Raw genomic sequence first — 25,132 nt, 5'->3', positions numbered from 1 at the left:
ATAGGGAGATAATAAAGGGAGCATTGAAGCCTCTTCCTGATCACCTGGAGAATTCATACAACTCATATCCTGGCTGCAACTTAAGTACTTCCGTATCATTTTACTCAGTAAGGATCCTTCCGTAGCAAAAAACTGCAACCATAGTATCACATTTATCTATAAGATTCTTTGTACCTCACATTTGTTGATTCTACACTCACCAGTATAACCAGTGTAACAATATCTCCACAGAAGCAGCAGGCTGCACACCAGGAAGAGAAGAGGAAGAGAGAGAAGGCCTGGGACATGAAGGAGAGATGTCTGGCAGAGCGAGAGGAGAGGCTGCAGGCGGAGGAGGAGCAAAGCAGGAAGAGGCACCAGGAGCTGGCCGAGGAGGCGGAGACGCTGCAGAGGAAGAAAGAGGAGTACCAGGGAGAACTGGAGAGGCTGAGGGAGGCGCAGAGGAGGCTGGAGAGAGACAAGGACGCTCTGAGGAGAGACACGGAGCGACTGGAGGACCTGCAGAGAGAAGAGGTCAGAGTAGAGTGTGAAGCAGGAGAGCATGTGTCTGATATCAGAAAAACATGACTGTATAACTGAACAATTGTAAGTGTAGACCCTATGGGATGGACATGATTACATGGTGACGTAGTGGTGACATCATAAGCCTTAATGGATACATTGTAATTGTACAGACTATCAGACAGACACAAACAAACTCGCCATATAGACCAACAGATTCATGATCACCAACTGATCTTACTTTAGTTTCTGCGCTATGATGGATTATCAGTGGCATTCATCTGAGTTAGGTCTCCTGACTGCTCGTGTTCCGACCTGTCAATATGCGTTCTATTGTTCTTACATGTGCTATTAAAACCTTGAGTGTGTCCATATGCGCAGTTTGGACAAATGCACCCGTACACCACCTGTACACCACGCTGTGCAGGTTGGAGGTTTCTCTATGTCACTGTGGCACACATCATGTAATCCTGATGTCCTGGAGATAGATCTAGGATGCTTCATGAATCAATGTAGAAGAACAACTACTAGAACTGGGTTAAAGATTGACCAGAGGTCTTGTAAATGACTTTATGTCTTGATGCACCATTACAGTCGGAGCAGCTTCAGAAGTACCAGCGGACCCCCTCCACCACCTCTGAAGACTCCATGAGGTCCCACAGCACCTGGTCTCTTGATCTAGATTCAAAAGAAGCAGCAGAACAGCTTAAAGGGGTAAAAATAAAGCCGTCATTAAAACGGTTTTATAGAAGAAGATAAACCAGTGATGCAGTTTAGTATGTTGCTAATATGAGTGCTAGGAAAACTGAAATAAAATGTTTTTTTCTTGATGTTCTTCAGGTTGAGCTCTCATCTTCGGCCCCCGCCAAAGAACCTTTCCTCCGCATCGGATCCAAGAGGATGGGCAAACACTTCAACCCCTTCTCCTCGTCCTCCTCCTCTAAGCCTCAGGGAGCAGAGAAGGAGTCCCAGCTGCCCCGGCTGCTGCAGCTGACCAAACCTAAAGAGAAGAAAGACAAGAGGAAGAAGAAAGGCAAAGGAGAGCTGACTCCCACGGGTACGATGATTTCCCGCTTATAACACGACTGCAGTGCTTACTTCATAAATCAATAATATGACACACCATTGATTTCAACATGATTTTATTGATTAAAATATTATTGTTTTGCTTTCTGTAAGAACATTTATTTTATTTTCTATTGTGAAGCAACAGCTAGAACTGCGGTACCCATACTGTGTTCCCATGAGTGTTTACTTCTGCTGTTCCCTTTAGGGTTTACTTCCTGTCTGTCTTCTTCTGCTGTTCCCTTTAGGGTTTACTTCCTGTCTGTCTTCTTCTGCTGTTCCCTTTTTAGGGTTTACTTCCTTTCTGTCTTCTTCTGCTATTCCCTTTAGTGTTTACTAAAGCCAGAGCCGGCATTAAATTGACCGGACTTCTTCCTGCGGATTGATATGACTGCACATAGTCCCTTGATCACATTGCCTTAGCCTTAATGATCTGCTTTCCTTAGCAGCGGTCTGCTATCGTAAAAAAGCAGACCTCTGAATGTATGAATTGACCAGCAATCAGAATCAAGTATTCAACCTAAGATTAAATCTTGCTTCACTTCAAATAAACAAGTCTGATTGGTAACTTGGGCATGGGAAATAAATGTTTGTTTATTGAATAATTAACGAGAGAATTTCTGAAGTACTCAATAATATAAATTATTATTTGAGAAAGAACATAATATATATAATCTATATAATCTGTTGGACAGCTTCCATTGGAAATTGGTTCCATTTTCTTCTTATCTATTTTCACTTCACGCCTTCATTAGGGTTTCCTTTACTTTATCATCACTGATGAGGATCAGGTTGACACCATTGTATTTACAATTTAGTCTGCACTTTATATGACGCTATGTTAGCCTAGCTTAGCATAAACATGGAAACACGTCATTTTTTTACAGGAGTTTGTGCTATAAATGTTCTCGGCCAGATCATAACCTGTGTCTTTATTTCTCTTTAGAAAGCAACGCTACAGTGATGTCGGACCCTCAGAATGATGGAGACATCTTCTTCTGCTGAGAACCTGGACCACCATGCACCTTCCTGAGGAGCCACACTGCAGGCCTCGCAGCAAACAGGACGCCTTATCCCTCTTTTTGGATTTAAATTGTCCGCCTGTCAGACACAATGGACATTCTGACTTACTTGCGTGTGTCCCAGGTAAATAGAAGTTTTGGCCTCCTCCAGGGGACACCAGAGGACATGATGGTGAGCCGATGACTGTCATTCACAAGTGCCAACAATTTCCCCGACAAGCTTCCAGCAGTTCAGAGATGTGACGCAAAGCCATGGATCAATGTGACGACACCAATAGGAAAGTGTCATGTGATAGACCAAGTCACATGGTGCCTCAAGGCTTTCAAATGTAGCTTTAACATGAACCAACCATAGAGTGGTGCAGGGATGATGTATTTTTGTAGGCAGAAACGGAAGTTAGCATCACAAGGGCTCCCTTGAAAAATAGCTAACGGTAATTTTCCATTGGATTTTGGATTATTGCAGAAAATAAGCTCTGTGGCAAACACACTTTTATGATAATTACATGTTTTTTTAGCAGAATAATCTCTACATATTAACCCCACTTTACCACCACTTCTGAAGCGTAAATGCAGTCACGAAAAGTAAAAAAAGCATCGCTAAGCTAAAGGCGGCTAACGTTCGACTTTATGACGTTAAGTCGCCACTTGTTAGCAAACATTGTGGTATTTAATGGCATATCTTATGTCGTAGAACAAAACGTGAACATCTCTTAAACTGGTGTTAATCACAGACTTTATTTCAGACTTCTTAACACATTAAAAAAAACGTTCACTTTGAGACAAAGTGCTAAGATTCGCTTTATTTCCGTGTTTGAAGACTTATTCCTGCACCGCTGTATGACTGCCATTTCTTTCAAGTATCGCTAATGCTAACTCTGAATGTTTGTGATGCTAGCGGCTCCTCAGCTTCAGTGAAGTTCCACTGGCTGAAGTTTTAGTCTAAAGTGTGATTTGTGTGTCACCACATTTGCTTTAACTCCAGTTTTATCTGTCAAGCTGTCAGTTATGAGGGAGTAACAGTCGCCACGCCTCATTGCTCACTGTCCACACTGTGCAGAGGTCAGTGTGTCCACAGACAATCAACCAATCACAGGTCAGTCACAGAGGGACACGCTCTGCTTATAGTGCCTTACGTCTGATATCTAGATATAGATATAGTCTGCGATGACTCATGCTCAAAGTGTACATTCTCAGATAATCACCTCCAATATGTAGACATCACTCCTGTGGGATAGGTGGTGTATGAATTTAGCTCCGTGTGAGCCCTGCAGAAGAATCAGTGCTCAGCTTTAATCGTCTCAGTGTGACAATCACTTCAGCTCAACAGGATCAGGAATACAAAGATTTGAACATGCACTTTATATACATGAGTATTTTCTTCTGCCATTTCCTAATTATTGAATCAGAATTGTTTAAGTAATCTGGTACTTATTACAGGGAAAATGGGAAGCTCCTTGAAAGTCTGACATCACAGTATGTCTGTGTGTGTGTCTGTGTGTGTGTGTGTGTGTGTGTGTGTGTGTGTGTGTGTGTGTGTGTGTGTGTGTGTGTGTGTGTGTGTGTGTGTGTGTGTGTGTGTGTGTGTGTGTGTGTGTGTGTGTGTGTGTGTGTGTGTGTGTGTGTGTGTGTGTGTGTGTGTGTGTGTGTGTGTGTGTGTGTGTGTGTGTGTGAGTGTGAACGGGTGAATGTTGGCTTGTGTTGTTAAGCGCTTTTCAAATTAAACATTTTATTGTCTCTACGTCAAACCCCTCAAAGTCCTTAAAGATTCTTTTTTTTATTTTCCGCTCTACATGAGTATCTCTCAGGACTTCAGGGGCTTCGTACTGTATGTATGCTTCACATATTTTTACATTTTTGCATGTCCATTTAATTGAAGTTAATTATTAAGAAGTGTACCATTTGGACATTGGTTTCCCGATGATTAGTATGACACTGTTATTTGTAGTAAAAGCCCTACTAAAAGACTATTTGGAGAAGACAGAATTATAAGCATTACCCATAAAAACAGCATTAAAAATGACTTCCTATTGAATATATGGACTTTTATAGGACATATATTGAGATCATATGAAGATACCATGTTATCGTTTTTTAAACTTCTGCATTCAGAATGAATTATTCCAGACACATTTCAATGAAAAAAACAGCTACAGTAGATGAGTTTGTAGTTGTGTATTTTTTACACATTTTAAGGGTGTTTGTCATTGAATATTAGTTTCACTTGACGTTTTGTTCATACTTTGGAGACATTAGTTGATAAAACAAAATCCATTGAGTAGCTCCTTGGTGAACTTTTGACCAAATGGCGCAGTCAGCTTTGCAAGGGTTCCTTTAAAAGAAAGTCAATGGGATTTTTCCATTGGCTATTGGAATACTGCAGGAAATGAGATCTGTGGCAAACACGTTTACGATACTTTAATGCTTTTTCAGCATGATAATCTCCACATAGTAACACCACTTGATGATTATTGAAGCGTAAATGCAATCGCCAGAAATAAAAAGCTCATGTTAGGCTATAAAATAACTCTGTCACAGTCACATGACTTCACGCCACTTTCGCTAAGCTAAAGGTGGCTAATTTTCTGCAGGAATACTTTCAGTTGTATTATTTAGACACTTAATACCAACAGACGTTTTTATGAAACGTAAAAAGCTTCCCACATTTTGATATTAGAAATAACAAAAATATTTCACAGCCCTTCTTTTGTAAAAGTGTTCAAATAATAGACAATCACCGGGTTTACCTTGACGTCATGTAAGAACAATATTCAAACTCACTGTCACACAACTCAATACCACTCTTTAAAGACAGACGGTCACTACCTGCTGGAAATTATACAATAGACTGTCACGTAGTCACTGGAGACTTTTAACCACTTATAAGCACAGAGAGGCCTTTATTTCTTATTTCTTGTTTTCTGATCCACTTTCATTGGTCATGTTAGTTTTTACTGTTGTTCATCTGTTTTACTTTCACACCCTTCGGGAGAAGAGTTAAGTCACCTTTCTTTCACTGAAGGTCTTTTATTCTTTGGCTGTTATTTCACAACCAGCCATCATTTAAAAAATGAGCAGTCTATACCATAGTCAGGTTTATTCTACTGTAAAACTTCCCTGCTTTTATTTTCGAAAGAACAATCCTTAATTATCTGCATTCAAGTCTCCTTTGAACTCCACATTTTAGACGTGTTCCAATATATGGCTGTTTTACATTTGACTGGAAAGACAATTCATACATGTATTAGATTATAAGTTAAATGAGGATAATAACAAATATTTTTTTTAAGTTTCTTTTGCAAGAGCAGATACTTTAAACCTCCATATAATCCCTCTGCATTGAACTTTTAAAACCAAGTATAGCTCTCTTAATTCCTACCCAGAATCCTCTTAATCCAAACAGTGCGTACAGCCCTGCAGGTGCTGATAACACACCGACACACACTCCTCCACAATAATATATCGTAGCTTTACACCAAATAGATTTTCTCCTCCTATTCTCTGCAGAGAAGCATTTCATAGGAAGCAGCAGACTGGAGAATAATATTTCATCCTTCTGCTGAGAGGAGCACAATTCTCCTGAAACTGAGAGGCAGGAGCCCGTCTCACTTTCACTCTCTATATGCAGTCCTCCTCCTCCTCCTCCTCCTTCTCCTCCTCCTCCTCTTCGCTTCCTTTCCTGTAATTTCCTTTCTCCCCTCTTCTCCTTCTTCTCCTTCTTCTCTCCCTTTTCCTCCTCTCCTCTAATACCCCCTCTCTCAGCAGTTGGTCTGCTTCTTTAGAAGCAAACACACAGTCATGTTTCTTAAGAGACTTGCTCAAAGTCATGAAGAAAATCCTGTATTTCCCTAAAGATTTACATCAAAACCAGTTTCACACAGCTTCAATAGGACCTTATTGAGACGTTGTCCACGAGCGTACAGATCTGCTTAAAAAGATCAAGCGCAAAAATATATTTGAAATGCATTAACCCATCAGATCAAAATGATTGTCTGCCTAAAAAGAAAAACTAAAAGAAAGCGACAGACATTGAACTAAAACCTAGCTTTCAAGCTAAAGCTAATGCTTTTTAGTCGTGTCATGCCATGCCTTGGCCTGTTGAACTAGCTTTCAAGCAGACTCCACTGGAGAAAACGTGATATCAGTTTGAAGCATAGAGAGCTCAGTAGCTAGCTATGGCTTTAAAATGTACCAGTTTACATTCTAAATCATGAAGACGTTTTTTCTTGCTGTCTGTCTTTAGCTTTTAAGCTAGCAGCAGCATTTTGTGGGGTCTAGGCTAAAGGAGCATTTCTGGTGGTTCTTTTTCCTAATTTCAGTGATACAAATATGAACAACTGTAACATTTTATATGCAAAAATTGCAGATTTAGCCTTTGCGCAGTAGTTGACATATTGTGGGTGAAGAATTCCCCCAATTTAAAGAGAAATGTCGAAGACGTTTTTTAAACCCTGTTTAATTTATTTCATTTCTCATGCTATGTGTTAGACCAGGAGGTGCCACAAGTCATTCTATGACTATTGAATGATTATGTTCTCCTACAGAATCCTGGTGTTTGTCACATTTGTCGAATTAGTGATTTTTGTTCATTAAACAACCTCAGATGTCAGAAACTTTAGAAAGACTAACAAGCACATAATCCCCATCTATTCCCCTTCTTAAAAAATAAAGACAGTATTCATTCATTTACTAAAACTTCTATCTTTTTCATTTTGGTGATGCTCTCTTAGCATAGATCACAGCACCATGTGGTAGCAGCTAGAATCCTGCTGTGAGGAGGAGATTAGTTTAAACACCAATAAACACTTATCATCCGGCGAAATGACGTCCTTCAGGTTTTCATCATCTGTCATTTTAATGAGTTCAGTTGTGGGATGTGGGGCTGTTGTTTCCCCTGTACAGTTATACAGCTCAATAAACAATCTGTAGCCTTCGATGCCTGAGACAAAATAAGCTAAATCACGGGAAATAAATGTTTGATCAGAGAGTTTATGAGGCTGGGACGCCTGGTTCTCTCCTCCGCAGTGTCATCATTCAGCGTGCACTAGAAAAAACATGTATATGGAATTTTACAAACTCACATTACAGTTTTTGCACTGTGATCTTTTTGACATGTATTTGTACTAAAAACAAAAGGTACAAAGTGTATTTTTTTTCAATTTATGCACAAATATAAAAAAGGGCAAAACAACACATTTTGTAAATATGTTTTATGTACAAATTTAAACTTCCAAAGTACTGATAACTGTGGATTTTGTTTAGTTGAATGATGTTTTTTTCATTAATAATAAAGCTTTATTTATCTGTCCTCCCTGTACAGTATTTTTTCTCAATAAATAACTATGCTGTTTGTCATGTTACACATTTTGTGTGGTTATTTTTGACAGAGAGGGGAGGAGAGGGTCATGGTAAGGAGACTAACAAAACGCAAGAAGAATGAACTATAAATAACTTGAAGGGTTAGTTAGAAAATATCTTGAGAAATGGTCCAAATCAAACGTTCCTGTTTGATCATCCCTATTCCAAGAACTAGGAATCTTCAGACAAAATTATACATTTAAAATGTAAATGTTTAAAATATGTCCAGGAACCAGTCTTTTGTTCTAAGAGTCGGAATATGACCATTACCTAAGCTGCTATGTTGAATAAAACAGCTGTTCCAATGCTCAAATTACGGTTTAAATGTTTCTATTTGCCTCACAACAAATTGGCTTCTGTAGAGTTTAGTGAAAACCTGTACTGTATCTGCAGTTTTTTGGAGATAATACTCAAATGACATAGGAATACGAATAGTTTCTGGGCCAGATCCCAGAAACAATTCAGAACTGAAAGATGAAAGTGCCTGAGCAGAAGATATTTTCAGAAATCTGTATTTGCCAAAAAGTTAAAATATTTCATGTATTCAAAGTTAACCATATGACAATTTTCACATTGGTCCTTGAGATGCCGGATTCCCCCTTTAGCCCATTGGTACCAGCAGAATGTACACTATTTATTCAACTATAGGCCTACCGACTATTAAGACAACTCAGAGGGATTACTTTTAACGAGATTGTGTGTCATTTTCCAATTTTCATTTTATAATTCAAACACTGGGTTAAGAATGACCTCACTAACTAACTAACTAACTAACAAACCAATAATATAAAACACAATTCAAGGTGTACATCTAATGGAAAAAAGGCAAGAATGTTCCCAAAATGTTGCCAAAAAAATGTACGGGGAAAAGGTATATCTGGCCTACACAATTTTAAAGTTGCCTCAAAATAATTGAACAAAACACGTGGAACTGAACACTGCCTGAACCACCTGCATGTTGCAGCCATAGACTGTATATAAAGGGGTTGCAGCCTACACTGACTCTCATACACCAGGGGGGGCCAAGTGGACTCATGCTTGAGAGAGAGAAAAGAGAAGGGGAAAAACAGTTGTTGCCTCTGTTCAAATAAAATATCACGCCTTACAGTAGATACATAATGTGGACAGGGTATTTGCTTCCCACATCTTGGATTGTTCTTCATCACCTGATGATTTATTGGTTTTCTTTGAAATATGTACCCTGTCAAGCCCCAACGTGCTATTGTTTTGCTGCCGCCATTAGTATCAGCTCTCCACTTTACCGGATTGGTTAATACAACTGTCGAAATACCGCCTACTTTAAAATTGTCGTGTTTGCACTGCAGGGATTGGGCCAAGCAAATGTCACTCGCTTTTGTCAAATCCCATACAATCCCGCCTAGTCTTACTTTATTGGCTGAGAGACCAACCACAAGGGCTCAACACTGGTAGTTGGTTGGGGAGACGTCAGTCACGATTACATCCAAAGCCATTGGTTGCTGGTGCCAGAGCAGGTTTTTTTCTTTCCCAAAACCAGTCAGACAGGCAGGGAGACCAGACATACTTCAGCTATTGCCACAGAAATATAATGTTTTTATCAACGACACCGATGCTGTTCGTTCCAAGGATTTAACTTTACACTTTCAAGTATTATAACAGTAAGTAAAACAACCTGTTTTGTTTGTATTTCCTGTGCGTAGATGCAGACACAAAGTGGAATGGCAGTGAAGGCACCTCAACTATATTGTTTGTCAGAAAAATTACCGTAGTTTACTTTGTGTTTTATCAATTGACGTAAATATCCAGAGACCCAATGTAATCTGCTGTGGTGAATTTGAGACTAAAGTATTTGTTTTGCCGCTACTTTTTTACAGGTGACGTTAGTTGAGTTGAAGTGCTTCGGTATGGCCATTGAAGTTGGTGCACAGCAAAGCTAGCGCAACGTCGCTTACTATGTGTAACGTTAGTTTACGTTACTGCTGAACTTGTTTCCATTAGAAGACATGGACATATTTCCCTTAAGGCATACCATCTTTATTTACAGACAGTTAACAGTTACCGTACACATTGAGCGTCACCTCCTAACCAGAACCAGGCGCTGCTCGAGTGAGCAAGTTACTCAGTTATTAGCTTGGAGGCTAACTAGTGCTAGCTAATCTCACTGAAGGTTGTTTACAACGTGGACCAACTAGTCCAATTCAACCCTGTTAGTTGAATATCGTAGATTCCTTACTGTAAGCATTGTTACCTGTGGATTTTCATTCTTGTCTATTTCGCTGCCTGTCATAAAAGGCATTCCTTTGTTTTGTTTCTCAGATTCATATTCAAAATACTTTATTGTCCATTAAATGTATAATTTATTAATAATGGAAATGTGTATTTGGCACTGGCAAATGACATAAAGTAACACTCACTATATACAGTACAAAATGCAACTGATACACACACAAAGAAGGAAATTGCGTCTTAAATAAATAATAAGGCTTAATAAAAGTGCAGTGGTTTGTTCTTCCACTGGCTCGGGTCCATTATACTATCATTTGTATTACAATTAAATAATGTACTATTCATTAAAATCAGGTTATGATGTAGGTGGCAGAATTTCCTATGAAGGATCCTTGATGCTTGAAAAGGGAGCTTAAGTTTGAGGCAAGGTGTGTGTGTGTGGGGAGCCTTATTTAAACAGGCTCTTATTGAGGACGGCCACAGCCGATCGAATAAAGCATTTCTTAAAGTTCTTTTCAGAAATGAATTAGGACCTTCAGTCTTTGGCCTGATGTCAGCAGCTGGGAATTACCTGTTTATTTTATTGTTGTTGTCTTTTAGTAGCATTTCTTTGTTTTTGACTTTAATTATGCAGCCATCCTGGTTATCTGCAACATTGAATAATGCATTGCAGACAGATGATTTACAGAGCTTTACATTGCAGCACACTTTTAAAAAGGCAGACACAAACACAAACACACAATGTGTTTGACAACATTGGTTTGAATAATTGGCTCAGTCATTATTACACAGGTGAATGTATTGATCATATATCTGTTTAGACCACATGTGTCTTGGTGCTTTTACCTGCAGGAAAATACTGTCCGGAATTCAGTGTGTGACACTGTATGTTCCTGTGTTTGTGATATAGGAAAAAAAACGGAATTCCGTTTGCTGTACTTCATAACGTCTCTCTTATTGTAGTATAAGTCCATACCGTCTGATAGTGTATTTTTTATGAAGCAGCAAGTGCTGAGGTTTATTGAATTATTGATCTGATAAAAATATCATGTCATAACCGCTGAAGCCATAACTCTATAACATTAATGTCATGAGCTAGAGAACCGTATCTGATTCTTTCCTCTGATCTAATCAAGTATAATGCTTCTTCTTCTCTGCTTCCCTTCTTTCCGCTGTTCCTAGCTAAATGTCAAGGGGTTCGAGATATTAGATGATGCACAAAAACTACTGACAGAGATGATATGAGGCATGCAGGAAAATTAATGGAAAGGAAACTTTTTCTTCCATACAATAGACAGAGGACTACTGCAGCTGAATTGGATGTACACACATAAACACTCTTCTTGTCAATCTTGCATCAAGAAAATGTTGTGTATTATTTGTATTAAGTTGTTTTTTAAGGCAGTAGAAGTGAAGTTGTTTCTGAATGTTCTGAATTCAACTTCTTTTACTTTTTTTTTTGTCATATCTAAATAACTGATGAGTATGCTCCGATCGATCGGCCGCCGATCGATATCGGCCGATATTCACTCTCTGCCGTTCGGGAGAGCCGATCACATGACGTAAAATGACACTTTTCTCTGTGCGCGGCAAAACAAGCTCTCCAAATGGCTTCACCGGTCTGGCAGTATTTTAAGGTGTCTGAAAAAGACAATAAAATAGCAGAATGCAACACGCGTGAAGAAGAAATCTTGCAGCTCCGCCCGCTGTGACGGACCGGTGAGCGGAGAAACACACACTAAGAGTTAGACCTAACACACTTAGCTATTTTATCTACCTCTGGAACAAGCTAAACTAGTTATAAATATATTTATTCTTCACTGTTGGGTCCCTCAGTCATTACTGGATCAGTGAGCTGCATGAGATACTGACGGGGTTCGGAAGTTAGCATCGCAAGGGCTCACTCTGCAATAAATACATTTGTTTTTGGAATATTGCAGAAAATAAGCTCTGTGGCAAACAAACGTTTATGATACTTACATGTTTTGTTCAGCAGGATAACCTCCACATATGAACATTACTTAAAGTGGATCTATAATGCTACATTTGAAACATATATTGTAGGGCCACATCTATATAAAGTATATAAATATAGTTTAGTTTTTTCAAAACACCAAACAGATCCTGCATTTTAGCCATGCCTCATTTCGCTCTATTTGCTCGTTCCAGCCCTGTCTTTGCAGGGGGCTGATTCTGTGAGCTGCAACTGACCACGCCCCCCTGCAGGAGAAGGGAGTTGGCAGTTACTTTGGTATTAGGGCAGGGATATTTAGATACTTTCCAATGTTTGACATAATGAATTGTGCTACTTTTAAAGTAAGCAACGATGTTTTCAAATCTGTAATCAAAGAGATCCTCAAAAACGCTATCGAAGCAGTTCCTGCCGTTGCTACGTTAGTTCAAACAGTAACAACGGACTATTTTTCTTAGCGGATACAATTGAAATCAATACAACTATTTTTTAAATCAATAAAAGCATTTCAATTAATATTGGGAGTCATGTCGTTACTTTGTTGAGAATGTTTCCATGTAATAAGCGGGATAATGTGCAGCGACTTGGTCATTATGGGGAAAAGAGCACCTTCATGCCGATCTAGATCCCTCCTCTTCGCGTCGGTCTCCTGATCAGCCTGTCGGTGTTCTTTTCCCCATAATGACCGCGTCGCTGCACATTATCCCTCACATAACATTATATTGAGTCATTATTCATTTGTTTTAAAGCAGGAGGCGCAAACACTTGCCTCGGGGAGGGAGAAAAAGTGCCACAGCGGAGAATAAACAGAAGGGCAACCATGGCAACCATGCAAGGGAAGTCTTCTTCGCTGCTTTTGTGGCAGACTACAGCGCCACTTACAGGCCTGGCATATGTACTACAGCGTCTACAGCACTTTCGAGCAGCAATGGAGTAGAGATGGCAAATCCGGATCCTTTTACGGACTCAAGGTCTTCTGAGTCAGTCATTGAAGAGATCCGGATCATACGAGTCATTTGAGTCATATGAGTCAGCATCACCAAGAGCGTAGAAATCCTACCGGTGAAACCGAAAAGTTGTTGCATTTCACAAGCATATTAAACTAACGTTACATTAACCTCCGCTAGACAGTGTATTTTGCTTTAATAAAAAATGTTGATCACAAAAAAAAAGGGTGATTTGGCGAATCTGAGTCTGCTGTTGACTCGTGCATGATGACGACGAGTCTGCTGGATCTCTGGATCTGCTGCTATACGGTTACGACTCTGAGTCCGTACAAGTCTGCTGTGTGTTGCACAGCGATTCAGGATTTGCGAATCTGAGTGTGAAGTTCCGCTTATTAACTCGTAGGCTACTGGTCTCTCTTGATCATTGTCCTGGATTCACGGGTCCCGCGATTTTGATTAAGTCCATTATGTTTCCGGCTCTAAATTAAGTTTCAGTGTAGACTTCTAACAAAATTGTCATGTTGTGAAACAGTCTCCTGCATGTAATAGCTGCATTTCCAATAAGGATCTTACTTGGCAAAACGTTTATTTTGAACATAGCACACAAAAAGAAACAAACAATGACAAATGATAGAAAATTGCAAAACAGTTGGAATATATAAAATGTCTTAATTATACAATTATTATTATTATTAAATTAAAACACAATTGTGCAAAATTTGCTTTAGTAAAGGAACATATTAAAAATAACTATAGCCTACATATAATGCACAACACTTATTTTTCTAAATGCACACACAAAAAAATCAAGCAGATCTTCACCCAGTATCTCCACCCATGATAAAATAACTATGAAAAATAAATAAATTAAAATGAACATATATATACATATTTGGGTCATGAAAACAGTGTGTACAGTATGTAGATCTAATCATATGCCCCCCCCCCCCTATTTTCTCATGGACTGCGTAATCATTGCAATACTGGTGTTTGTATGTGTTAAATGTGTGTAAAGTCGTGTCTTTTGCTTTAATGAAACATGTTGATCACAAAAAAAAGGGTGATTTTGCGAATCTGAGTCTGCTGTTGACTCCTGCATGACGACGAGTCTGCTGGATCTCTGGATCTGCTGCTTTATGGTTACGCTCTGAGTCCGCACGAGTCTGCTATGTTTTGCACAGTGAGTCAGGATTTGCGAATCTCTGAGTCTGCTGTTGACTCGGCTCTGAGTCCCCACGAGTCTGCTGTGTTTTGCACAGTCACGGCCCGTCTACACTACAGGCATAAAAAAATCTTGAAGCTGGGCGTGTCTGAAGCTTGGCGATTTTTTGCGAGCAACGCAACCAACAACCAATCACATGAATCTCCCGCCCCCGACATACAAAGCAATAGCAATGTTAAAACGAAGTAAACTGGATATAAACTCTCCAAACAGGCGGAAACCTACCAGTTTCACCCACTGTCTCTGCCACCTCCCTCCATGCCTGGTTCCTGGGGTTTGTATCCCGGTAAATAGTTCTGGTCGTAAAGAACCGGGTGATTTGCTACCGTAATATCTCGTTTGGAATATGAGGAAATGAACTGCGGTCTGGCTCTCCCAGCTTGCACGCGGTTTGATTGGCTAGCGCTTGCACTGGCGGGATTTGCATAAACGGGATTTGATTGGCTGATGCCAAGCATCGAGCCTCAAAAGGTGAACATTGTTCAACTTTTGATGCCGATAGATGCTCGTGATGCTTGCAAAGCCATGCCATGCTCCCCACAATGCAGTTCGGCGAAGATTTAAAAATCTTCTACGTCACCCCATTCAAGTGAATGGGCGAAGCGTTGAAAGCATTTTTCGATGCCTGTAATGTAGAAGGGCCGTGAGTCAGGATTTGCGAATCTCTGAGTCTGCTGTTGACTCGTGCATAATATAGCCCCGGGAGCTGGAGGAAGGGCTGCAACATGTTACTGTTAATCTCTCCCCACTTTTGGCCACACCCCCTAAGTAAAATGTCTTCCCGGCCGCAGCTATGCTTGTGCACATGACGAGTATGGATCTCTGGATCTGCTATAGAGTGGCAAAGTCACGCCCACTTACTTCCGCATCATGGGACCTTATTCCGAAAAAATAATACATTGAAGTCAATGGAGAGAGAAAACGTATCTTTTGATCCCGTTTGAATTGTGCCATGAATTACACATATGTTGTTTGTCAATCTTTAAAAAATCATTTCCATGTAAAAAAATTGAAAGTTTGTCTTAAAACTGTTGAAATATAAGACTATGAAAAATATGCAACTAGAAAGAATACAAATCCCAGAGTCACGTAAGTGCTGTCATAACTGATGTATTCCCTCCAGATAGCTAAAAATACATTTACTTACTTTAACAAGATGCCTGTGTGCTTTGTACCAGGTTGTTATCATACCAGCAATAGTACCTCTTGCTCGTTCTCGAAGAGCAACTAAAACAAAACACGAGAGTGTACCTTGTTAGTGAATGTTAGCTAGCTGACATTAACGTTACACATTACACTCGTGTTACTCACGGAAACCCTGTAAAGCCGATCCCGCATGCTGGCTCTTACGGAACCGACTAACTCCCCTTTTTCGTATGTACAGCTCTCAACATGCCCAGACTTGTAGTGATTTTCACCTCTTTTAATACTTTTCGCCTCATTCTTAAAGAAAGAGGTGAAATGTACCAACGTGACGGCCATCTTGGTGTTGGTGACGTGTGCAAGACCAGAGTTGTAGTTCATTGAGCGCTTCACACAAAGAAATGTGTAACTTCACAGTTTTACGACACATTTTAATTTTTTTGACTTGCAAAATTATCTTTTAAATTGACAAACATCATATGTGCAATTCGTGGCACAATTCAAACGGGATGGAAAGATGATCTTTCTCTCCCCATTGACTTCAATACATTATTTTTCCGATATAAGGTCCCATGGAGGTCCACCGGAAGGGGAGGGACTTCGCCACTCTGCTAGTACGGTTAGGAGCCGTAACTTTACACATATGTTGTAAAGGAAGTTTCACTGATCCGCGTCCCCTCCCCTGAGCCAAACGATAACTTCTGGAAGCTATCCTACTTGATAAAGGGTAGGCAGACTGGGTTACGTTGTAATGTTATTTTACATTTTAAAAGGAGATTAGCGAGTGACGCAATTTATAGTTTTAATTTGTACGTCACACCAGGTGTAGGACTCAAAGGACTCAGGTTAATGGAGAGGGGAGACTCGTCACGACCAGCTCATTTCTAGGATCCGGGTTAATGATCCGGATTAATCAGGACTCGCCCATCTCTAGTATGGAGGAAAATAGAGAGGGTTGTGTTTTCTGACACTTGGTGAGTTCCCTGGAACACCGGGGACACATATTCATGTATAAAAGACGTACAAAAGTGCATTTTGCATGATAGGTCCCCTTTTTATACTTTGAAGTCTAAGTGCAATCACCAAAACATAAAAAGCTAACGTTTGGCTGTAAAAAAAACTACATCACGGTAATCTCTGGGTTTAAGGACTCATTCCAGAACCACTCTGAATGGTTGATTAGTAGTTATATTAGATTCTCTTCCAACTCCATGAAAGCCACCCTGATGTACTTGAGAATCGTATGGGAAAGATACATGGCAAAGACATGCAGGAAGACCATTCTGAAGTAAGGATTTGTTGAAACTCATTTTATTTTAAACATTCAAAATTATTTAATGATTACAGTTAAGGGGAACATTTAATTACGTTCTCTAACATTGGAGCAGGACATTAAAATATTTCCCTTTTTTCATAAGTGAACAAATTCACCAAAATAGCAGCAACAGCTGTTCAAAAATCTGGTTATGTTGGATGTAAAGAATCCTGAACATTTGCCAATAAGGACACGGATGTAGAGAATAAGGTGGATGTGGTCAAAGGAAGTGTTGGTTGGTTTCCTGACCCAGCATGTTTTTGACACTTGGTTTGGTACCTAATGGTGCATTTCCACTACAGGGTTTTAGCTCGGCTCGCTCTTTTTTGCTTTTCTACTAGGGGTAGTACCGCCTCACTGGTACTTTTTTAGAACCACCTCAGTCGAGGTTCCAAGGGAGCTGAAAATATGCTTAGCTAGTGACATAAAACACTGCCGACCGCAGAGTGTTCAGAGAGAATCGTCACAATTCTTGCGCGAGACAGTCTCCAAGCGTCGCATAAGCAACATTTTTCAAGTAACAAATCCATAAAGAAATGGCAGCAAAGAAAAGCACGCCGTGGTCGTTGGACGATGTACAGACGTTCCTCCATCTCGTTGCGGATTAAAAAATACAGCGGGAGCTCGACGGCGCAGTCTTTTGGAGCAACCTTCCAAATCTACTTCACTTTGAGTTGATAATATATAAGCACACATAAGCGCTAGTGCCAACTGATGAATCATGTTAATATTATCATCAACCCAAACATTAGAGAAAGGTCAGCGCTCATTTCTCTCTTCATCAGTCTCACACTGTGATGTTGCTAGGTACACGTCCTGTGTTTCTGACACATTCAAATCCAAGAGGAACAAAATAAACCATTTCCTCACCTTCTGTGCGTCTATCAGACGAGTTGCTCTGTTCATAGTCAATCATCACAGGAGAGACTAAATCCCTTAGCTTCTGGCTCAATCCATTTTCTTTTTATTTCACATCTAGTTTGTTTAATGTTTTGTACACAACATTTTCAGATTTGTGATTTTTATTTAATTAGTGGAATGCTGTGCAACTAGCACTATTTCAGGATATTGAGGCTGTACATGTTGTTTTTTTAATTCTTTATTTATTTGGGGTCACATTATAGTACAAGTACAGTTTTTCAAATCATATATTTTTAGAGACCCGAAAGTGACAAATGAAATAGCAAACAAAATTAGTAAAATAAAAACGAAAAAGTACACAGGGGTTGTTTGAAATAGCAAATGTCTACACATGTACATATGCATACATATCAACATACATATATATATTCAATACACATACACACATACATGTGACCACCATACATACACATCTATACATATACAGTACATTCAATCGGTGTATAGAAACAGTCAAACAAGGGATGGTCGTCTATGGGATATGTAAATTCTCCACTTTTTCCATATTTCTTCAAATGTGTTTTCCTGAAGCCTCATTGAGAAGGTGATTCTTTCCATAACATAGATTTCATGGATTTTGTCGTGCCAGTTGTCAAGAGAAGGGATATACGCTTTGAGACATTTTCTAGTTATTACTTTTTTTGCAGCGAGCTGATGCAGAGCAGAGTGCACGTGCTGGGATCCTCTGAGCTGCTTAACACGATATGGGTTGTCAGGAGGGGGGGAGAGCGCTCCGTTTATTATTCCCATATTATTATCCAAATTAAATTCAACTTTGGAATAATATGCTTTATTCACGATTAGTAGTTTGTTTAAATGTAATAACTTAATTCAATTGTTGATTTTGATTCTTTGACAGGTTTCAAAACAGATCACATGCTGTTTTTACAAAAAGAAAAATGTGATCCTTACTTTTTTCTTTTACACATCTGGCCTTTTTCGATTGAGTCCTTAGTTGGAACCGAGATTATTTTGGTGACCCACACAAATGTCCACCTTTGGTCCACAGGGACTCACTACTTTTATGATCAACACCACTACACACACGGGCATGCTCATGCTCACGAGCACACAATCCTCTCCACATATTACGTCAGATGCGCATGCGCGGAAGTAGTGTGTGAATTTTGAAAGCGTGTAGCTCCCGTCTCAAACTTTTTGAAAAAATCTGGTTATGAACGGATGATCAAGTTGTTCAGTCAAAGTCCACAGGAGAGTATAATGTGGGGAATGTAATGCCGTCGAAGAAATCAAGAAGAAAGGCTAAAGTGGCGTTAAATGAGAGCAGCGATCTGTCTGGAGTGATAAGAAGAAGATGTGGGATTTAGTCAATGGCATGATGGGCCGTAAGCCCAAATCCACCTCAACATATCTTGAAGTGGAAGGGAAATTTTTGACTAAACCGGTACAAATTGCTAATTATTTAAATGATTATTTTCTTGATAAAGTGGATACTTTGAGGAGAGATATGAAGCAACCTATTAACAGGAACTCCACTTTTCTAATAAATGATTTAATCATGGAAAATAAGAATTGTAAATTTAAAATAGAGAAAGTGTCAATTGCAGATGTTGAATGTCTACTAGGTAAATGTAATGATAAACCACCGGGTGTTGATAATCTAGATGGTAAATTTCTTAGATATGTTGCTAATTTGGTTGCGGAGCCTATCTGCCATATCATCAATGTAAGTATTGAAAAGTGTATTTGCCCACAGGCATGGAAAATAGCAAAAATTATTCCACTTGCAAAAAATCCAGCTGGATCATTTTCTGGAACAAATAGTCGCCCGATAAGTTTATTACCAGCGTTAGGAAAGATAATGGAGAGAATAATGTTTAATCAAATACAGAAATACTTTGAAGGTAACAATCTTAATACTGCTTATCAACATGCCTACAGACCGGGCCATTCCACATGCACTGCTTTAACACAAATGACCGATGACTGGAAGGTGGAGGTAGATAATAGGAAGTTAGTGGGAACGGTACTACTTGATTTTAGTTCTGCCTTTGATGTCATCGATCATCCATTGTTGTTGAACAAGCTAGAGCAATATGGTTTTCATCTGAATGCACTGAGGTGGATAGAAAGTTATTTGACCAATCGATGTCAAACTGTTTTTTTCAATGGAAGTCTGTCAACTATTAAGAAAGTCAGTTATGGAGTTCCTCAGGGGAGTTGTTTGGGACCACTTTTATTTTCTATTTTCACAAATGATCTACCATTGGTCTTACAGGAATCCAAAATTGTAATGTATGCAGATGACTCGACAATATATGGAGCAGGTTCATCTACAAGGGAGCTGAGTCACTGTATAAATAAGGATCTACAAATGATTTCAGAGTGGGTAATAAATAATAAGTTGGTACTTAATGCAGGAAAAACTAAATCTTTAATAATTGGGTCAAATCATCAGTTAAAATGTGAACCTAAATTGCAGTTACATTTAAACCATATTGACATTAAACAAGTCAAGGAAACTAAGTTGTTAGGGATAACTCTAGATCAAACACTGTCTTGTTCTAAACAAATTGATAATGTTGTGTGTAAAATGGGAAGGGGTGTGTCACTCGTTAAAAGAATTGTAAAATATTTGCCAATAGATGTCAGGAGACAAGTCTTGGATGCTTTGGTGCTATCACAGCTTGATTACTGTTTTGTTGTTTGGTCTAGTGCTTCAGAAAACGATTTAAATAAACTACAAGTAGCACAGAATAAGGCAGCACGATGTGTTCTGCAGTGCTCCTACAGAACCAGAGTGACCGAAATGCTGGAGACACTGAAATGGATGAGTGTTAGACAGAGGTCCATTTATTCTCTGTTAAATTTTGTAAAGAATATTACAGTGACACACTTACCACATATATTGTCACAAAAGTTCATAGCACAGTACTCTACACATAACTATCAAACCAGACATGCAATAGAAAAAAGGTTCATTTTACCCAAATCAAGATCAAATATCAGACAGAAAACAGTACTATACAGAGCAATGGTCAGCTGGAATTCGTTACCGGTCCATATCATTCAAGACAACTCAAACATACATTTCAAACATTTGCTAAAACAATATCTGAGAACTACAAATTAAATTTGAACTGTACTTGTGGGTCAATTAGTAATTAGTAATTAGTATTATCATGTAAATTATATTGTTGGTACAATTTTGTTTAGGTTTTGACTTGATGGCTAAAATGTGATGACTATTTTTTTCTGTTTTGTTTTTGCTTTCACTTCCTTACCATGCACTTTTCATGAAATGATGAGTAGTTCCGTTCTGGTTTGTATTATGTATGTTTTGTGTGGGTGAGGACCCCAGGAAGAATAGCCAATGCTCATGCTAGTGCTAATGGGGATCCTAATAAAAACTAAACTAAACAATGCCATGGGCAACACAGGCTGTGTTGCAGCTATGCCACTTTTTGGCAAACAAGGTGTGTGTGTGTGTGTGTGTGTGTGTGTGTGTGTGTGTGTGTGTGTGTGTGTGTGTGTGTGTGTGTGTGTGTGTGTGTGTGTGTGTGTGTGTGTGTGTGTGTGTGTGTGTGTGTGTGTGTGTGTGTGTGTGTGTGTGTGTGTGTGTGTGTGTGTGTGTGTGTGTGTGTGTGTGTGTGTGTGTGTGTTTTTCTTTCCCTGAAGCTACAATATTTATATGTATGGCTTCTGTTCTGTATTTGCTTATTTCAACACTGTTCGATATGAAAATGTGCACTGAAACTGTTTTGTTAGAATGTATCACCCCCTCACACATCACTACTTTAACATGGGTTGATGAATGCAGTGCAGTGCATACTCCCTTAACTGGTCTGTGTTCATTAGTCCTCTGTAGCCGTCCTGGGATGCAGAGCCCCCCCCACCTCCTGACTGTCAGTGCCTGTGCCTGGGTCAGCAGCCTCTGTCACCGTAAGTTAGCCTGCAAGTGGAATGAAGCCCGACACCCTTTTTAATATTCCTTTTGTTTGGTCATCTCTGCCTGCCCGCCCGCCCCCCCCCCCCCCTCCCCCCCCCCCCAGCCATGAATCGTCCCAACTGGTCCAGTAAAGTGTCTCGTATACTCTCCCTCTTCCTTGCATTATGCTCATAATGGTTAGTAATGATTTTTGTAATGAAAGCTATAAGTGATTGGCCACTTAGCATGGCAGAATTTCAACTGCCTAAAAGCTTAAATTAGCAAAAATATCTAATACCCTGTAAACAATGTGCTGTTGTGTTTATTAATTGGTAAATGGCAAAAAACAAAACAATTGATTATCATCCTATAGTTCAAGTCAACATTGGGCTGTTGTGCCGGGGTGAAGACATGTATTGGTCTCATTTAGTCACTTGTTAGCAACCGCTGTTCTCAAGACACTAGAAACTATTTTTATGGAAAAAAACTAAAACTGACTTTGAGAAGAGGGAAGTGCTAAAATGCTAATTAGTTTCTGGGATAAGGACTCATTCCTGCACCACTCCACATTTGGTTTTTGTGGGGTTGGTTGGGAAAATTAGGTTACTTGACGGTCTATGGGAAACCGGTAATGGTATATAACTTCTGTAAATAAAACACACTATGGTCCCTTGAATACTGTTCTTGCTCATATTACACAATATTGGACATGTCTCTGGTTTATGAAGTGTCTGAATTTTGAGTAAATCTTTCAGATAAAATAAACACTACTCTTTCCACATATTTGGAGTTCTCAGCATGAATCAGTTCCCTGGAAAAATGTGCCTACTGCTACACTAAATCTAGTTGTGTTGAATTACTGCTTAACCTTTAGCCAGTTCTCAAGAGGATGACCTTTGAACGGAAATGCTACTGTTGAATTATTGACATTAGTATGAGACTGTACAACAGAAGATCCAGGTCCATGGACACTGCCGTGTGGACGTACCGTAAGGACCCTATCTCTATTAGGGGTGCTGGTAAAAAAATGTTATTCATGTAAGAATCCAAATTCTAAATCGTTTTAAACATTTATGTTTACAAAATAACTTAGATATTGCTACAAATGGGCAGTACATGTTTCCCACAGAATTCATTTCTACTTGTGGCGGTCTCAGACCTGAGTCCATTGGGCTGCCCACCTGCATTCAAAGCATTGGGGGGCTGAACAAATCAATGTGCTGCATGCAGCTCGATAATGTAATTGGATAGTGATTTTTTTTTTTTTATGGAGGACAAGAGGAAAACAAACCCATGTAGTCATGTCATTAGACTTTTTATAGTTTCTTATGTTCAACAAAAAGCAGTATAACAATGGCTTACAATATGTATTAAGATTAAGTGCTGGGACCTTTATATGTGCGTCACGTGTCAGTTAGTCGTTTACATAGCTTCTCCTCACGGAATGCTTCTTTTATTTTATTCTATAAACTACTGACAACGTTTCTCTGTTAGAATTCAACAGACACTGGAATGGCTGTGATGTAGAGATTGAGATAAAAAAACTAAAAAAAAACTGATGAGTGGTCTCTTAATTTTTCCCAGAGCTGTTTGTATGGTAGAATAGATAAAGGGAACATTTTTTTTTTTTTAATAACCTTAACTTGCTATTCTTAAAATCACTTAGGTTGGAGAAATACAAAAAACCTTTTAGTAAAAAGTCACGATAATCCACACTTGTGTTTCTGTTGGTGGCTATATACCAGACTCTTATTAGAAAAATATGGAAAATGTAAATCTCTCCGGTCATAATGTCTGGTGAAACATCATTTCCCCATATGTATTAAAAATAGGCTGAATAGACCTGCAAAGTCCTCATAAGTGATTTCACAGAAATGTATCCCAGGTGGGCCAAACTGGCCAAGGTGGCCTGCATGATCCCTGTCTTTAATGGGCCGGTAGAGAGGATTCTCTCTGGGACTAAAAAGGTCGGCAGTAGCACGTCAAATTAAAATGTTATGTATTAGACAGGCCTATATTTGTGTTGGTTAACAAATAGTTAAACATGTTTTATGACCATATGTAGGTCAGAGGTTGAGGCAACATCTTTGTGTTAAGAGTTTTGGTGAATAGGGTTGCAAAATATATATATATATATATATATATATATATATATATATATATATATATATACTGTGTATATATATATCTTTGTTTGCGTTATGCACACCTCTATTGACATCCATCTACTTTTCAACAAAACAGAAATCATAGGCATTGATGATCTCATTCTTAAATGTAGCCTTTCCCTCATTCTCAAGCCAAATAATAAACAGATAACATTTGACCAACATTTCTCCTATTGGTCCTTGGCATTGAAATCCTTCGAGACCCATTGAGCAGCATCTTTGTTTTTCACTAATTGGTGATGGTTCATTATGCTTTTCTTTTTAACCAAAGGATTACTGTCATTTTGAAAGCACTAAGAAGGATCGAACAGGATTTGCTCTTATCTTCCAGGTCATATTGAATAGATGACCCATTGCTCTCAGACTGAGGGTGCAGGGTATTTACTTTGCAGCTTTAATCATTAGGAGTGTGAGAATCCTTGTTGCAGACTCTAATTGAGCTACACAGTTCCTCGTTCATTCCTCAATCATCATGTGATACGATGCTATCCTCCCTCCTGCATAAAGCTGTGCACTCAACATTTGACTTTCAAATGTATTAGCACTTGAATTGTTTTGTGCTCTTAGATGTATTGTAGTCATTAAACTTACAGTAAACACACGTGAAATCTCAGACATCCAAGCTCAGCGTTGTGTCGTCGGCCTCACACTGTGACATCTACTATGATGTGTGGTTGTGACTGTTAACTGTATGTATGTGCTCCTCTTTTGTTCATTGAACACCATGCAGCCACATGGAGCCTGCTGTCTAGCCTCTATTGTGATCTGTGGAACAACACTCACCTCATGACTGATCTATCGAAAACTGCATGTCAGCACATTTAGACACACACACACACACACACACACACACACACACACACACACACACACACACACACACAGCTGAGGCTGCTAAAACAGCATTTCTTGTAGAGTGGTTTGTCATTAGTCTACATGAATTCATCTGACAATAAATACAAATAACATCCTCAAGTTTATTTACCATTGATATGAGGAGATGCTTGTTGTCTTTATATATAGACCATTTACATGCACAAAAACCTATACCCCAAAGGCTTAAATCAGTACTACCCATTTTGGGTTATAATAGATAAATAAAAACCTGATTTAAATATTGTTATTAATTAGGGAAGAATTGATATGTGACTTTGTTTTTAAGGATATTTTGAATTGTATTTAGGTCTATCACACTCACATGCTCATGTCAGTATACACTGACACTGAAATGAATCCTCCTTTGTCTCCTTGGGCCAGCATGGATGAGAGGAAGAGTCATAGCCTCCAAAGCTCTTCCAATGTAAAAGTTTGCTGCCTAAAATTGCAATTCAATTAGTTATATCGGGTTTGGAGACATTTGTTAAACAATTAACAATATTGCAGCAGATAACAGCGGAGGCGTAG

At 39.1% G+C, this 25,132-nt stretch overlaps 2 protein-coding genes across 7 annotated transcripts in view; both read left to right on the top strand.

Moving 5' to 3' along the window:
• akap13 (A-kinase anchoring protein 13) overlaps positions 1–7,948 on the top strand; it is a 39,315-nt gene extending 31,367 nt beyond the window's left edge. Inside the window, exons 29-32 of the mRNA XM_079684753.1 lie at positions 232–513; positions 1,096–1,215; positions 1,342–1,558; positions 2,513–7,948. Coding sequence (XP_079540879.1) covers positions 232–513; positions 1,096–1,215; positions 1,342–1,558; positions 2,513–2,571 — 678 coding nt within the window. The 3' untranslated portion in view covers positions 2,572–7,948. The remainder of the gene's footprint in view (positions 1–231; positions 514–1,095; positions 1,216–1,341; positions 1,559–2,512) is intronic.
• Positions 7,949–9,382: 1,434 nt separating this feature from the next.
• enc2 (ectodermal-neural cortex 2) overlaps positions 9,383–25,132 on the top strand; it is a 43,352-nt gene continuing 27,602 nt past the window's right edge. For 3 of the 6 annotated variants that reach the window (XR_013808191.1, XM_079681152.1, XM_079681150.1), the window contains exons 1-2: positions 9,384–9,583; positions 21,491–21,574. Coding sequence is in view for 3 of the 6 variants with exons in the window: in XM_079681152.1 (XP_079537278.1) it covers positions 21,511–21,574 (64 nt within the window). In the remaining 3 variants the exon portion in view is untranslated. Of the gene's footprint in view, positions 9,584–21,490; positions 21,575–25,132 lie in introns of all 6 variants that reach the window. The other 3 variants (XM_079681154.1, XM_079681153.1, XM_079681151.1) reach the window with 2 other exon arrangements.

The sequence above is a fragment of the Notothenia rossii genome, assembly GCF_949606895.1.
Source record: "Notothenia rossii genome assembly, chromosome: 5".
Taxonomy (NCBI): Eukaryota; Metazoa; Chordata; class Actinopteri; order Perciformes; family Nototheniidae; genus Notothenia; species Notothenia rossii.
Note: the sequence above shows the minus strand (reverse complement) of the source record. Positions and strands in the feature narration are given on the sequence as shown.